Source organism: Amblyomma mixtum, chromosome 2 (assembly GCF_055824585.1).
Source record: "Amblyomma mixtum isolate Tamu chromosome 2, ASM5582458v1, whole genome shotgun sequence".
NCBI classification, from domain to species: domain Eukaryota; kingdom Metazoa; phylum Arthropoda; class Arachnida; order Ixodida; family Ixodidae; genus Amblyomma; species Amblyomma mixtum.
The window spans coordinates 223,411,997-223,428,759 of NC_143013.1; the positions used below are offsets into that span (position 1 = coordinate 223,411,997).

At 46.7% G+C, this 16,763-nt stretch overlaps 1 protein-coding gene across 1 annotated transcript in view; it reads left to right on the forward strand.

Annotated features, from left to right (window-relative positions):
- The window catches only part of LOC149362732 (monocarboxylate transporter 7-like), a 51,820-nt gene extending 42,114 nt beyond the window's left edge, over nt 1–9,706 (forward strand). The window contains exons 4-5 of the mRNA XM_089573192.1: nt 3,474–4,469; nt 7,390–9,706. Of these exons, the coding sequence (XP_089429318.1) occupies nt 3,474–4,469; nt 7,390–7,532 (1,139 nt within the window). The 3' untranslated portion in view covers nt 7,533–9,706. The remainder of the gene's footprint in view (nt 1–3,473; nt 4,470–7,389) is intronic.
- Nucleotides 9,707–16,763: the final 7,057 nt, after the last annotated feature.

Sequence of the window (16,763 nt, forward strand, 5' to 3'; positions counted from 1 at the left end):
AATGACACCTGACACTCGTTACTAGCGCAGGTGGTAGTGCTAAAAACTTTTGGATACACTGGGTAGGATTTTAGGGGACTAGCTCAGAAAAAGTTTTTGCTCATTCACATTCGTGCTCCAGGTCACGTTTTCGCGCGTGCTTTCCATACCGCTGAGAATTGCAACTGCAACCGTGACTTCTGTTATGATAGAAGTTTAGAACACGGAACGCGAGAGCGTGCAATTTACATCACTTGTACTTCCATTTGAAAAGTTTTTTGGCATGAAGGGATAGCACGCAGCCAGTTTCCGCAGCTTTCAGTGTCTTTCGGAAAAGAAATTGCGCAGGCTTTGCGGCGTTCGCGGTAATTCCACCAGCAGATAACGTAGGAGTTCCAGGTGTTATCAGCCACCACCACTTCTCGTTCAACGTGTTCGGATAACCTCCGAAAAATATATTTTATTATCTGCGACAACCACTTGCGATGTGTTATCGTTCCGCGTGAAATGATAAAGCGGCTTTTGAAATCTTTTATTTTGACGCACGGAAAGCGTCCGTGAGATCAAAACCCTCCGTTCTTTTTTTCGATGGCCCGGTATAAAGCATGCGCTGCTGGTCTATATTTCACTCCGGAATGCGATAACCGTTTGGGCCAGCCGTATTTTGCCAGCTCAGCTCACGTTCCAGCTGCAGTTGAGATAGCCGTCGTCTACGCCTAACGGCGTTGGTTAGCCGCCGAACTGCCGGATGCTTCAACTGCTGTATGTGACGTCAATCCATCAAGAGTAGAAAATGTTGTTTTATGCAATGAAGGTCACAGTGCAACAGCGAGAAAGACGGAGTCAAAATGCGCCAGGTTTGCCTTTCTTCATTATTTGTCTCCGTATTTCGCGCTGTTGCATTGTGAATTCTAACCAACTCGCCCGGCTTTTAGAGCGCAGCCATGGGTAGGAAACTCCGGCTAGTTTCGGTTTTAGCTACTTCTGCTCACCTGGCCACTGTAGGTCAACTGATTTTTCAAATTTATTGATTACTGCCGACGTACTTAGCGCGATAAGGATGCGACCGTGGCCGAATTGTCTGCATGACCGGGATACAAAGCTGCTCTTTTTTCGACGGCGGCGGTTCAGATTCCGCTCGGGGATGAGGTTCTTTTCGGCTGGATACCGTTGTCATGCCGACTATACGACGCTCCATTTGACTTCCCTCCAGCCCCTATGGGAGGAATTGGCGTGGACGACTGTATTTTCTGGACAATGGTGTATATAGAAGTTTCCTACGCCTGGCAAAGTTGTGAGGCGCCCGTTCCTGGCTTCTGTGCCGTAGTCGTCGGCGTTGTCGGCGTTGTCCTCGGCGTCGGCGTAACCGGTTGTCAAAGTAGCAGACCCAAACGCCGCCTGGAAGGTGGCTGCTACGGGCTATGCTGTGGTTATGGAGCGTTGTAGGCGTAGTCGTCGGCGTCGGCGTAACCAGTGGTCAATATAGCTGAGCGAAACGCCACTTGAAAGGTGGGTGGCTGCCACGGGAAGATCTAGGAGAGTGGCCAGCAGCGTAACGCGCCACGGGCTCAAACTTCAGATGTAGCGGCTGTCGTAATCGACTGCCATTTTTTTTGTCGTCCAGAGATAAAGGCGTTGGCCGGGCCAGCCTGACCCTTTATAGCCTGAAAAACTAGTGAGCGCGAAAGGGTATATCACTCGCCATTTTCAGGCAACAGACAGGCATCGATAACAGAAAACGCGCTACGTGAAGAAACACACCGGCTCTCTTTTTGACGTCATGATAGGAGTGAGTGGCCGCCAATAGCGCCATCTTAAACGTTAGGGTGTACCATGTGCCGTGTTGCACCCAGGAACTTACATCGGCTGTTCTTGACTCGTAGTATGGGATGTTATAATTCTCAGTCTGAAAGAGGAGAATTGCAGCCCTCTTAACACAGTGAGAAAAAGTGAACCGGCACTTGCACGCAGCATTATATTTATGTAAGACAAAGTTTCAAAAGTCGCCGCGGTGGCTCAGCGGTTATGGTGCTCGGCTGCTGACCCGAAAGACGCGGGTTCGATCCCGGCCGCGGCGGCTGGAATTTCTTTGGAGGAGAAATTCTAGAGGCCCGTGTACTGTGCGATGTCAGTGCACGTTAAAGAACCCCAGGTGGTCAAAATTTCCGGAGCCCTCCACTACGGCGTCTCTCATAGCCTTAGTCGCTTTGGGACGTTAAACCCTATAAACTAAACCAAACCAAAGTTTCAAAACTCTAGTAACGCCATCATGCGCCACTGAAGAACAGTGGTCCTTTTCATGTTCGGGATGCCGTTAGTGGTATTGAATATTTGATACAGTGACACCTATTCGGCCCTGCGCATGAAATTAGTGAAAAACACAGCCATTTACAGGAAAATATTAAACCGAAGCGCAAAATATTGGTTGGCAGTTTCCAGGAGGTACTAATGTGATTAAAAGCAAGGCCGGCGATAAAAAAAGCCGGCATTGCACGCGAGAAAGATTACGACGTTCATTAGAGTCGAGGAGAGTAGAAATTGGGCACGTCAGTGGGACAACAATAAACGAGAGTGAGTTAAGAACGCTCGGCGAGCAAAGAAACTCCGCTATACAGACGACTGAAAGAGCCTACACAAGAAAACGAAGTCGGAGAATATCGGATATAAATATTCGAAACGATTTCCCCGTACGAGGAAAATGCTCCACATGCCCTAGAATTGTGTTAGAAGAAACTGACGTTGTTGTTGTTGCCTCGGTGGAAACTGACGTGTCAGTTCTAGGATTGTGACAATGCGTTTTCTTCGTTTTTCTTTGCCTAACCTACGCCACGTGCGAGAAGCAGGACATGCTAGCAAAGCCGGGTTACTTCTTCGGACAGCGGCGCCATAGATAAATCAACGCTGGTACTATTGGTGCAGCCGTGCCTTTCATTACTAGCTTTGCGTGGTTCATTTTAGCGAAGCTGTAGCGCATCAGAACACATGAGAGGAAAACAAGACACTGACACACACAGCGCTATGTTCTATCAATCCGATTTTAAAAAAAAGCGCGAAGCTATGTCAACGCGCTTCTTTGTCGGAACACCAAACATCATACGTAAGTTTTGCTGATATCAGAAGAAAGGGAACGGTTTTTCACTACATCTGTGTATTTGCTTGACAAGGAACGCCTCCCTTCGATCCGGAAAACATTCACTCATGCCATTTAGTGCGGCGGCGAAGCAGTGTATATAAATAACCATGCGTTTCCCGAATGAAATTGTTGCGAGTCACGCGCTGTGTGCGTAAGCGCTTAGTCATCACCTTTTTCGCCGGGTGCACTGAGGGTTCGCTAATAATGAAATAGCTTTGCTCTTTTCTCTTTGTGTTCTGACTCTGGCCTGCTGGCGATGCGCACTGTTACGCACACGCATAGGTGTTTACTATGGTAAACTTTAATGTTTATCTTATTAACCAGAAGATTATTTCTGAAGATCATGTATTCGTGCTTTCAGGTATGGCATTCGGAATCCTAAGCATCTCTACGTCAATCTGCATCGTGTCATACTTCCACAAATATAGAAGCTTCGCCACAGGCATCCAGTACCTGGGGGTATCGCTCTCGGGAGTGATTGGTCCGTGGTTCTTGTCCACCTTGGCAGCTACCTACGGACTGCAGGGCACCTTTTTTCTCGCCGCTGGGATGGCCCTGCATATCATTCCACTGGCCATGTTGCTCCGAAATCCAAGTCCCGTCGTGTGGCCTGAGTGGAAACTTTGCAAAAAAAGAAGCAAGAACGCAGCAATGGGAATGAACGGAAGCACCGCTACAGTGCCTCTGAACACCCCAGACCTTCACGTTGACAGTGCGGACCCAGTGTGCCCAGAACAAACCACGTGCGTGCAAGCCCCCGAGCCGCAGTCAACGCGCAGAGACTCGTTGGAAGCGACAGAAGTCCAAGAACCTGGATTTGAACAGAACAGCACTGAATCAGAGGTTATGTACGTTCCAGAGAAGAGGAACATTGCGTCTGGCCTATTATTTCAAATCCTGGAACTTCTGCGCTCGCCCTGTTTCTACGTGATACTAGAGCCTATAATTGCTGCCGACTTCACGCTTCCATTACTGGCGACCACGGTGGTGGACTACGCCAAGGACAAAGGAGCACCGCTGGACTCAGCAGCGCAGCTCGTCAGCTGCCTGTGTGCGGGTGGGTTTTGCGGACGCCTACTGATTCCTCTTTTATCGGACAAGACGCCGCGTAGCCGATGCATTATTGCATCGGCCAGTTATTTGCTGCTGTCCTTGTACTTTGCGCTGATGCCGCACCTGTTCGGTTTCTGGGTCATTGCGGCGGGGACCTTCATCGCCGGTGCCCAGCAAGGTTACCTGGCGACGATCAAGACTGTGCTCGTTGCAGACTACTTGGGAGTGCAGAAAGTGGCCGTGTCGTGGGGTGTTACAGGCTTGGCGACGCTCCCGCTCACATTCTGCGAGCCTTCCATAGTGGGTAAGTGCAGTATTGAGGCTTTGTTTTTATAATAAGATTTCGTCGTTTAAATAAGGCGCTCGGTTTTTCCAGATGCTTTGCTGCTTTGTGCGGTAAGGTAATTGAACTCATGACTGGCTATTGCGAAACTTTCTTTGACTGAAAGGCATATAAGGAAAGGAAGACACGTAGGCAGAGCATTTCTCTTACACTGTTGACCATCGTACATTTTAGATTACTCCAATGGTAGATATCAGAATGAACCTCGCAATACTGACACTTTTAGTCATGCGATCTAATGCAAAAATAATTCGTTTGGTAGCTGTTCAGTGAGAAAAGCGCAGAATTAGCGCGCCGTAATATTAAACATGTCTGTAGTACATGAAACCGAACTCCGCGTTTGCTCTTCTGCCAAATATTAAGTCAGCGAGCGTATGATGCATTGCTCCATATTAATTTTTTTATTGTACCTTCAGGCCCAGAGGCATTACAGAAGGGAGTGGGCTACATAGAATAAAACCGAAGAATGAGAGCCAGCCGGTTGACTTAATCTACAAAAACTCCCTGCAAAATATTCAATCCATACGCAGCTCCTGATCTCTCTTCAAAGCAGTCGTTTATTAGTACATATTGCTGCCGCTCTTCTAATGGAATTGCCAGCGTGCTCACATTTACAGGGCATGAGCAGTACTTCCCTTCAAGCTCTGCCAATTCTTGACAAATTGTACGACGACACACCGTACCACTGAATGAAGTACCCATCATGTAATAGTGGGCTAATACTTGCTGTGCTTCTGCCACCCAATAATGTGTTGCCCGAAAGTATAGCGAGCTGGATTACGAGGCCACTAGGTGTGCTGTCGTCTCCTCCTCTACGTGAAGGCGGGCTTTGGGCAGGGGACTAGGTGTGAAATTCATGGCAAAAGTTCGCGCCCGCCCAGAGCCTAGCTGCTCTGAAAACGCGCCTTTGGTTGCTTCTTCAATGCCAGCTACGGTGATAGACGAGTGCCGTATTTCGGCCAGAAGAGGTGGCAATTGCGTGTTAAATTTACAATCACCAATAGGCTTTCGCCACCTCGTCCATGTGCGTTCTATGTGGTAATTCTTAAAAATATCTTTCAAATAGCTCTAAGTAAGGAATAACCCAAAAAAAGCAAACAATGTTGGAGGTGGAAGCCTTAGTCCACTAGCCAACACTCCGGCAAGAGGACTAGTTTTCGTCTGTGCAATACGTTCGTCATTGGTAGGGGTTAAATAGGACTTTCTCTACGAGGTGGAAGCGCCGCTAAAGTGGTGGAAGGTTTGATGAGGGAAGGTGGGGAGCGTAAATTTAAAACGCTGTCCAGGAATGGAGGCTGCGACAGGTGGCATTCGAGACAAGATTATTGCGGTTGACCTGAAAAAAAAAAAAAAAAACGCGACAAGGAAATAGCCCAGCTGAGCAAAATAAAATCCGGGGAGCAGAGAAGACTGGAGAGATGATGAAGGTGAGCTTTAAAATGCTGCTTCTCCAGGCATGGGGGTTGCGGGAGGCGGCACGGCTAAGAGGAACGCGCGTTGGCCTGATAAAACTGCTACAAAGGGCTCAAGCAAAGGAAGAGGATAAGGAGTGGCACTGAAATTCCTGTTTCATGATAGAGAGTGCATGAAGAAGAAAAAGAAAAGGATAAAGGAAGGCGTAAAAGAGCGCTTAGGAATGATACCAGGTGAGTAGATAAGAATGTAAAGATAAAAAAAAAGAATAGAAAGGCATAAAAAAGGAAAGAACAGTAAAAGAAACGATAAAAGGGGCGACGTGAAGTACTGGAAAGGCAGGTACAGCGTCGCGAGAAATGGGAAAATTTGCCCATTCGCGCTCATAACAACCACTTTTTGATGATTCATTGTCACGGCGTAAGTAGTAGAGAATCGAGATAAGTACATAACTGCTCCTGCGAATGAAGCCAACAGCCACAGAAACCAAGGGGCACAGGGGATTTTTTTTAATTTCTTTATTTATTTTGTGGTGTTGATCAATTTAGAATATTACTGAATATGATATCGCTTAAAGCTAATTGATTAGAAAAGCAGAAGAAAAAACAACCACATGCCGCCGGTGGGATCCGAACCCACGACCTCCGAATTACGCGTCCGGCGCTGTACCTCTGAGCTACGGCGACGGCTGTCAAATCTGCTTTCGGGGGTATTTATGTTTACAAGTAACCTAACCTTGACAGTGTTCATCAGCGCCACCCACGTTCGTAAGCGGCGGACGTAGAACGTCCTGAATTACCGCAGGTGTGACGTAGAACGTCATCGAAACGGAAAGGGTGAAAGCTGGGTGAAAGCGCCATAGGAAGCATAAGAGGGTTCTCACGCAGCTTTCACCCTTTCCGTTTCGATGACGTTCTACGTCACACCTGCGGTAATTCACGACGTTCTACGTCCGCCGCTTACGAACGTGGGTGGCGCTGATGAACACTCTCAAGGTTAGGTTACTTGTAAACATAAATACCCCCGAAAGCAGATTTGACAGCCGTCACCGTAGCTCAGAGGTAGAGCATCGGACGCGTAATTCGGAGGTCGTAGTTTCGGATCCCACCGGCGGCATGTGGTTGTTTTTTTTTCTGCTTTTCTAATCAATTAGCTTTAAGCGATAACATATTCAGTAATATTCTAAATTTATCAACACCACAAAATAAATAAAGAAATAAAAAGAATAAAAAATCACCTGTGCCCCTAGGTTTCTGTGGCTGTTGGCTTCTATCATATTTATAACGAGCCCCTCATCCCCTTCCCTTGTTTGCTCCTGTGAATGTAAGTCACGCCACACCAGGTTCTAAGTATGAGATGAATGGTACTCTGTGCTTTAAGTTTCATTTTTTTTTTAAATTTTGAATGTGCAAATTGTTGAAAACTGAAGAGAGAAACCTGTGAAAATAGTGATATATGCTCCTTGCAGGCGCCTTCCGAGATAACAGCGGCTCATATGACAACCTGTACCGGGTGTTCGCGGCGATGGGCCTGGTCGCCGCACTGCTTTTGGGACTACAAGCTTGCATCGACGCCAGGAAAAACAAAGCAGTGACTAAGAACGTTTCATAGTGTAACCCTTCGCCTACGCAATCCGGTTCTGAAACCAATCTACAGGCTGCTTCCAGGAATCTCTAAGCTGACGGGCTTGTAACGCTCTCCGGCGAAGTGACTGGAGGCACCAAATGCCCGCTGCTTCTCTTCGATGATGAGGGCGTCACTGAAGCTGAAGATGAAGCGACAACGACCGTGCTGGCTGTAGAGATGTGCAGAGAGAAGCAGGGCTGCGGCGAGCACGCAAGCCCCGGGGCAGGTGCAACACACCAGCAGCCCACAGACTCCGTGAAAGTTTTGGCGCAAACGCAGCGGAGATGTGATGAAGTGTTTCTTTTTTTTCATTTGAAGCGACGTGCAACCAAACTTAATTTATTCTAAGCTCCTAGTAGAAAGCACATTAACGCGATAGCATTAGAATGCCTATCGCAAAATACGTTGTCCGCAATATAATTCGTCCATTGGCTGAAGGAAAATGATGTCACCAGATCGGAGCATTCTCATTGGCTGGAGAGAAGCGGCGTCACCAGACGGGAACATTACCATTGGCTGGAGGGAAGGTACGTGAACAGACCGGAAGTGATATCGCTTCCGATGAGGACATCACCAGCAGCTAAGGCTATCCCATTGTGAACATACTATAGTGAAATTGCGTGTCCCTGTGAACTTTTGCAAAGACGCAAGCAGGCACTTTCCCTTGCTTAAATATTCTCTTTGTTTGTGTTGTTGCAATATCAGTGATTAACTATCCCGCTCGTCAGTGATTCTACACCCGTCTGCTCTACACGTGATGTGCACACATGCGCCACGCATGCGACCATCGTCTTCTCTGGAGTGCGGCTAGGGGGCTCAGCTTGCACTGGCCGCCTTAAACGTTAGCTTTCTTTACGACTGTACCCAAGCCTCAGTTACAGAAATAATCTCACTATAGAACGTGCGACAATACGCTGATATTAAGCTTTAAACAATTGGCCGATTCGCAAAGAGAAAGTACATGTTATGGCCAAAATTTAATAAACTATAGCCCGTCTTGGCTAAGAAAAAGTGAAGGACTATTGCTTCTCCTAACGAGACATGAAAAAATTACTATAATGGTCTAATAATAAAGCGCTCGCTGGCTATTAATAACTAGCCACATCACCTTTGGTGCGCGTCTTGCAGGACTATCGTGACGCGAAAAAGAGGAAGGCCAAAAGCTGAATATCATCCGAAAGATACATTTGTGCCAAGAAAGCCAGCGAAGTGAGTCAAGTCTTGGAGAGAGCCAGAATTCAGTTGTCTCTTACGCACGCTAGTAGAAAAGCGTGGTGCGACTGCACCAGTTTCAACGTGCCATGGAACCACGCGCCATAATCGAACGCTTTAGCGGACGGGATGTTCAGGTAGAAGCTGAAGGTCCAGTTGCTCAGAGAAACATGTCCTTTGTTCAGCGATACACCGAGACTAATCGCCAAGGTTATGCCGCCAAAATCGTGCCTTTTTTACGCGAATATTAGTGAATTTCTTCAGGTTTCCCAACCAGATACGTGATCTGAAACCTACATAGCCCCCTCCCAGCTCCCGAAGGAAAAGAAGTAAGCTGAGTTGCTTTTGATGGCGGCAAGGAATACATGGCGTTTAGGTTATAGTTTGAAACGCCCGGCCCACCTTTTTACCATTTCATTTGTTTCCAAGTCATAAACGCTCTGTTTCTTGTATTTAATCTAATGCATGTAAACATTATTCCTAGAGAGAACACTTCCTCGAGGTCGAAAAATGGGCCTAGGCCGAACACAGATACCTGTAACCGGGGTTTTCCGGGTGCAGCGCTCGATCGCAACCAAGTGCGAAGTCCAGTTAGTATCAGTCAAACTTTCTTCTCTTTAACGTGGCTATTACCTTTTTGTATATGTGTCTATGTATATCCTGCGTATGTATTCTGTGTGTGCTCGCTTGCGTGCGTGTCTAGTGAATTACTCGGAAAGACTTGTATAATACAAGTAACAATAGCGTATTTAAACGAGCAGCTTAAACGAGCAGCCTAAATGTATGTTTGAAATGCTGCCATAGTTCTCATTCCTTTTTTTTTTCTGCTGATGATAGCAGGGTTTCCCGTTCACTGATCATACTACGAATGCTGTAGTCGTGTTCACATCAGATGTATCAATTGTCTGGAAAATGTTAGCTGAAAAGAAAAAAAAAAGTGAGTAGGACATGTTGTTGTGCTAGTTGGTGTAATTCTTCAGAATTATTCACTAAAGCTACGCGAAGAATACACCCGCAAGAACGGGTACTGGGGCAGCGTTTGTCCTGTATCCAGTCTTGTGAGTGTTCTTTCGTGGAATTTTGCCATGTGTGCGCCTGTGATGTCGTATTTGCTTTTTTTTTTCCTGTCCTCATCCTTTTGCGCACTTTCTAACCTTCCTCAAAAGAAAAACAACTACCCCGCAAAAGCGTACTCTGAAAAACAATACAGCTGAGCATCATTTTTTACAGAGGTCACGGCTAAAAATGTTCATGTTAATTCATGCGTGCATTCCAAAGCTGTTCAGCAAGGTTCGAAAACAAGCAATCAGCAGCTGGTCGGAACTCTGGAAAATTTCCATCGCAGGTGTAGGCGGTAACAGATTTATTCGCTGTCGGAGGCTCATCGTCTTGTCTAAGAGAAGTACAGAGAACATACGAAGGTCTATCAGAAAACTTTTGAAAAAAACAACAACTTATAAATGAGGAAAAAAGTAATACGAACTATGCTTCGACATGCGGTCATTACTCCTGCATTCCAAGGAAAAATTATAAGGGTTTCTTGGGTTTATAAGTGAGCGCACCAGAGACATTTGATAGCGTATCTATAAAGCATTTCCTCATTTTCGCAGGGTAAAGCGCAAGAAGTGTTTCATCATCGAAGCCTGCTCCGTATTATTATTTCGGTGACTGTACATTACGTGCCTAAGTTTCGAAGTATTACCCTTGCGCATTAATGCATCGCTCCCAGCTTTCCTGTCACAACCGAAAAGCAGCATAGAAGTAGTTCTCATTAATCATGCCCTTGTGCGCTTCCGTACGCGGTAAAAGGTCGAGTCGGCAGGCGCAGAATGTGGTGAGCAGGGCTGCTACGGAAGTGATAACGTGCCTCCGGCTGAAACTCACAAATGAGAAAGATGCACATTGCATATCGAGAGACGTTGTGTTTCTTTGATAGTGGCATGGAGTCTGAGGGCGGACTTGGTAGCGCATATCCAACATTCTCGGAAAACAATTTTGAAACTTGAAAAATTGCAGGATACTGTTATAGAAATATTTAAGGTAATGGCAAATTCTTCTGATATATAGTAGAATATTTCTCTTAAAGTGTCTCCATTCCATCGCATTGAAGAGTTAAGACTGACAGAAAGCCAATGGGGAACGCTTTTAGCGGTGGCAAAAACTTAATAAAAAAAATGCAAGACTGCTCTCGGGTGATCTGCAGATCCATTGACTGTTATAGTGAAATCTTGCATTATATGAAAACATTGAATTAATAAACGGTTTCCCTCTCAAAAATGCTTTTGCCCAGAAATGTTGGGTAGGGACGAGCCGCATGTTCAATTCTGGCGTTAGGAATTGAAGATAGGGCGCACTGACCTCTACCATACGCCAAAAACGTCTCCAATTTCTTCGATTGTCCGTGGACGGCCGTCATGTACCAGTTTTAGAATACATTGCACTGTATTTTGAGGTGTTGCTTATAGAAAGTCTTCCATCGCTGGTTGCCGCAAGGGAGACTTTCACATCTCGAGGGCCTCCGACATCTGCCATTTCATACATTTCGTGTGGCTCATTGCCTCATAGCTGTACGCTTGCCGAAGCATACTGAACGTTAGTGTGGCAGGATTGCCTGCTTTAACGCATCATTTCACTTTACCCTTTTGTTCCATCTTTTCGTCTATGATGTAATCGCAAACTGCCTACGCACATGCTTAAAATTTCGCCTCCAGAATAACTCTCAATACCTCACGGCTAAGCATTTTGGTACACCGCCTTTGAAGCTTTCACATCACTACCTTCCGTGAACACGCTCATGTGCCGCAGTTTGGTCGTGCGGGACCGTTCGTCCTGTGTCCCGCCTGTCCCGCGGGTCGCGCCTGTCCAGTTCGTCTTCTGTCCCTTGTTTGTTTTGTGGCGCGCTACAAGCATCCCCTCAAGCAAAATGAACCAACTCGCCCAGCGAAAAGTTTTATTGAAGGTAACGGTTTTAGTGAGTTTCAGCAAAACAATGAAAATAAAACACCGTGACTGCACCGAAAGCCACTGGCGGCTTTCAACAAAGCACTTGCGGCCCATTGCTGCAGTTTACCGACCACCACCGTGCCGCTGGGGAAGCACTGGCGTAAAACCGCACCGCCATGGACCGCACTCAGGTTGCTTAAAGTGCCACGACGATGCTGCTGATGACAGCGCAGGGAACAGTTCATGCCATGCGAACGGTTTTTGTGACGTAAACGAGCCGTGCGATATCTGCATGGTTGCTATCGCAACAAGATGTTTCATTTATGTTTTCTTCATCGACACTTCTTCATCGGCGCTTCATCGACACTGGCGCTGCGATCAGCGGCCCGGTTCGGACGACGCGGCTGGTACTTTATCTCAGTGCGCCGCCCGCGCAGTGTCCTCACCTATATAACTTACACCGTGGGTCTTACGCGCGCGCAGGAACACGTTGCAGTTTGCTTATCTCGGCAACCCTACAAGGCGTGCGGCAGCTATCGAGCCTGTGTGGCCTCGAAGCTGCCTCATGAAAGAAATACAGATTAGGAAAAGCAGGGCAAGCACCGGTTGGTGCCTTTTCTTGCTCAGGACACGCGCAGCTATTTTGCCTTGACACGCCACGATGTTTGCTTTCCCGAGCAGCGTGGACGAAGCAGGAAGCCGGTTACAATTGCGAGTATACACTCCGATAAGCGCCATCGAAAACGAAGGCCTCAAGAGCAACCTGAAGATCTTTAACCGGCAGAATTATTGTTATCGAACCTTACAGACACGATGAACCGGCTTTCGGGCTGCATGCTTTTCCTAACTTTATTTTTTTTTGCAGCGGCAGCTTTGAGGCCGAAGTCGAAAGGCGCGTGAGCTGTCATCCGCCATGCCGGGCTGCCGAGACAGACTACAGCTTGTTTCTGTGTGCGCGGGAGACCGAAGCCACGAGCAAAACCCGGTCAGATAAGCTCGTCAGGAGCGCGCAATCTCTCAGTTGGTCGTACACAGGCGAAAGACAAGAAAAATCGCCCTGCGCTCCAAATATCGCTGGGCGCGGCAAACATACCGAGTCATTGTCTCGGCTTCAGCAGCCAAGCACTTCGCGGCGCTGGTGTCAGTCCAAGCCACGCTGTCCAGCGTTCGTGTTGTGCGTACTGACGGTAGTACTCCGGTTAATTACTTCCGAAAGAAAAAAGTCTGCAATTAAACTAGGAATTAGCCGATTTTAGGACCGCATAAGGGTTCATATTCCACATTTTCCACTGTGCCTATAAAATGTGACGTTGTCCATAGTAATCACGAGATAGGGAGACAGGAAACTTGCGCCGGGATTCTGAGCGATTAGTTTTGACTAAATGAAATGTGCATATAGGAAAAGGGCGAAGCCAGACAGGGCTCTTTAACGCGAAAATCTTGAATTTGCAATAGAGGCATTCGCTTACTGAGAAACAGAGGACGAGCGCGTCTAACCGAATAATGCCGGTATTCCATCTTCTGTTTTGGATCTGTAACCTACAAGGAACATAACGAGTTCGACCATCTAATGTGACATCTGGGGTACCACACGGAAGCGTGCTAGGCCCTTTGCTTTTTCTAATCTATATTAATGATTTACCTGCCTGTGTAACACCTAGAGTTCGCCTTTTCGCTGATGACTGCGTAATTTACCGTAACATTACTACAGACAGTGACCGCCAATCCCTACAATCTGACCTGAACGCAGTAAGCTCTTGGTGCTCATCATGGTTAATGACATTAAACGTTTCTAAAACTAAACTATAATCTTTCACTCGTCGTAAGTAAAGCTCGCATTCCAACCATTTATATTGTAAATGACAATACTGTGGAACTAACATCAACATACAAGTACCTTGGGGTGCACCTTCAGTTTGACCTAGCATGGCGTCACCATATCGACCGTACCCTAGCTTCTGCTAACCGCTCACTTGGTTTTCTTAAACATAACCTCAGATATCCCCCATAAACGTTAAAAAACTTGCTTATATAACTCTCATAAGCCTTAAAATTGAATATGCTGCGGCCATTTGGGACCCTGTTCAAGCTTACGTTATCACTTACATTGAATCCTTGCAGAACCGTGCTGTTCGTTTCGTATTTTCAGACTACTCACCCTTCACAAGCGTTTCAGCATTAAAAAAACGTGCCGAACTGGAAGATTTGTCATATCGCCGTAAACGGGCTTTTTTAACCCTTTTCCATAAGCTTTATCACCACCCATTCCTTCGCAGTGATTTGTTTCAGTCACCTGATGCCACCTTTCCACGCCGTGATCATTCTTTCAAAGTTAAACGCGTAAACTGTCATTCATCGTCTTATGCCAATTCATTCATTCCCCGTAATATCACTGAATGGAATAGTTTGCCATCAGTCATCGCCACAGAAACTGACAATAAAAAATTCCAAGCGCTTCTTCGCTGTGACGGAAATGTGTAAAAGTTTACTGTTTTTGTTTGTGTTCATTTTTCTTTTGTGTGATGCCTTATGTTTTAATTAGCGTTTTTTTGCTACACTTCTTTGTTAAAATGTATCGCGATTATTTATATGATTGTACCCCCCCCCCCCCCCCCGTAATACCCTCTTCTGGAGGGCCTTTAGGGGTAACTTGAAGAAATAAATAAACCTAAATAACCTGATATAGTACTAGATGTCAAACGGCATGGCGTAAAGCAGTGGTTAACGCACTTAAATTAACTTGCGGTGATATAAGCTTCGGCTGCTCTCTCGCTGAACTTTGGCGTTTCTGAATGTGTTTACCTGCACCAGAAGGGCGGTAGGATAGTAGGGCCAGAGAAAAGAAAATGCACGCGTCTCACAGCGCTCCAAGAAACGCCGAGCAAGGAGAAACGGAGGAGTTAGGAGAGACAGAGTGAAGCGCGCAACATCATCGCCATTACTACCTCGTCCTAAACAGATAGTCAGAGTAATTCAGCTACAATGAGCGACTTCTAACTCAATCGTTAGACATGGGTAATGCTGAAGTTTTCCAAGTAAACCCTTTATCAGAAGTTTAGAGGCAAGGGGTTTGCTTCTAAGCCGTTTAGTGGGGTTCCTGTGGCATTTGTGGAAGTACTACTAATTGGACGGGGCGGTACCAATAATCTTCCTACCGTCAGCAGATTTTGGTTACTAAGGAATGACTACAAGGTACGCGCTATTGCTCAGAAGCAATCCCTCTGGGCTCTAAACTTCTGACAAAGGGTGAAGATTCCTTGGATTCTTTATGAGGGTTCAAAAGGAAGGCACTCTTAAAATGCATCGTTGTGAAAACTGGGAAAACTTGAAACTGTAGCTTAGAAACTGTGCGCTAAAATATCTGTACCAGATGGGACAAAAAACCTTTGCGGTGCGAATTATGCTCAGAGTTTGGGCACTTGCGCGACTACCGTTTTTATTTACATATTGGCCGACACCCCAACACGGGGAACCGGAAAACAGAGAACGTTTCAATCGCGTGAATGTCCACCAACGGAGTTGCGAAGGGTCCAGTATTACATTAACAATGCTCATCACATATCGAAGCTGCAGCAACGCTGCGAAAAACTCGTCACGAGAGAAGGCGCATTAGCACACCGAGTGCGAATTCTACACTTCTTTCTGAGGAACGAGCGATAGATCGTGCTGGTTGCAAATACCATTATTTTTAACGGTCACGAGTGAGATCCCAGCGTCCGGAATGTCGCGGATGTAGCAGGTTAATGGCAGGAGGACCAACATTGGTGCGACGGCGTAGGCTGATAACACTGCAGTGTGTTGTTATCGCTGGATGAATTACATGGGAACACAGAAATAGCACGAGCCAAATGGTGAACCTCTTATCACTGCTTAAACATAAAATGCTGTTGTCCACATGCTTAATGCACCGAGAGCGTTTCTATCGTAAGCATTTTCAGGGTGAAAAGATCCATATTCGAAGCGGTAAAGCTACCGGAAGGCACAACTAAGGGCAACGACGAAGAAACATAATGGCGAAAAAAAAAATGGCCACATGCCGGCGTTTCCTCCAACCTTAGCTCCAATTTCGCTTTTAAGCCAATGAGACGTCTCTATGTGCAAAAATTTTATGCTTGTATACTTCCTCCTGCCACTATAGAGCCGCGCTCTTGCTGAAAGAGAATTGCCTTCATTAGAAAGAGGATAAGAACGGCATTTCCAACGGTGGCGAGGTCACTTTAAGCCTACTAGGCGTTCCGCGCGAGCGCTTTGAAAACGCTGTTCGCACCTCACTTTGCAGAACCTGAAGGGACGTGTGTGTGTCAAATGCATTAGGCAGAACAGTGATGTCTCGCTTTGCGCAGCGCAGCTGACAGAAATCTTGCGGAATATACTCTTTACAAGTCAACGCACGTAAACATACAAAAAATCAGACAACTGACATTTTTGACAAAAATCACCAATTTCCTTTCGTCCTCCCTTTATGTTCCCATCATGCCCAGCCAGAAACACAGGCGAACAACGGCTGTATTGCCCGGCCTTTTACACCATCCCCGTACAAAAGAAAACGCTTCTATCTCCCAGCAGGCAGTGGGTGGGCACACGGCAACCACACATCGATCTCGCTTTTGACATCGGGCTTACGATTTCTGGCTTGGTAGAGCTGTTCTGAATCGCTTACGAGAGCAGAAACCTAATGGCCGCTTTTTTGCAGACTTTACGTCGGGCCCATCCAACGTCAAAGATGAAGAGGACGCTAGACCACTTCCTCCTCACTAGCAGTTCCTCTCACTTCAGCCACTATGTTTAAGCGTGCTTAGTGAAGAAATACGGGTGTATTGAAAAAAAAAAATTGGCGGGGGCTTAGCTTTGGTTAAGCCTGGTAGGTTGCGAAAGCGAGCGCAGCGCCTCTAACGGAAGGAACGCGGCGCGCCGCATCTAAAGAAGGAACACAGTGCGCCCCGTCTACTGCCCACAGGATGAATCGGGTTGGGCAGCCTATCTTTCTCCTCGCTTATGACGTCACACCACCTGTTAGACCACAGCGCACCTAGTGGGAGAAGCGCGAAACGCACGGCGTGG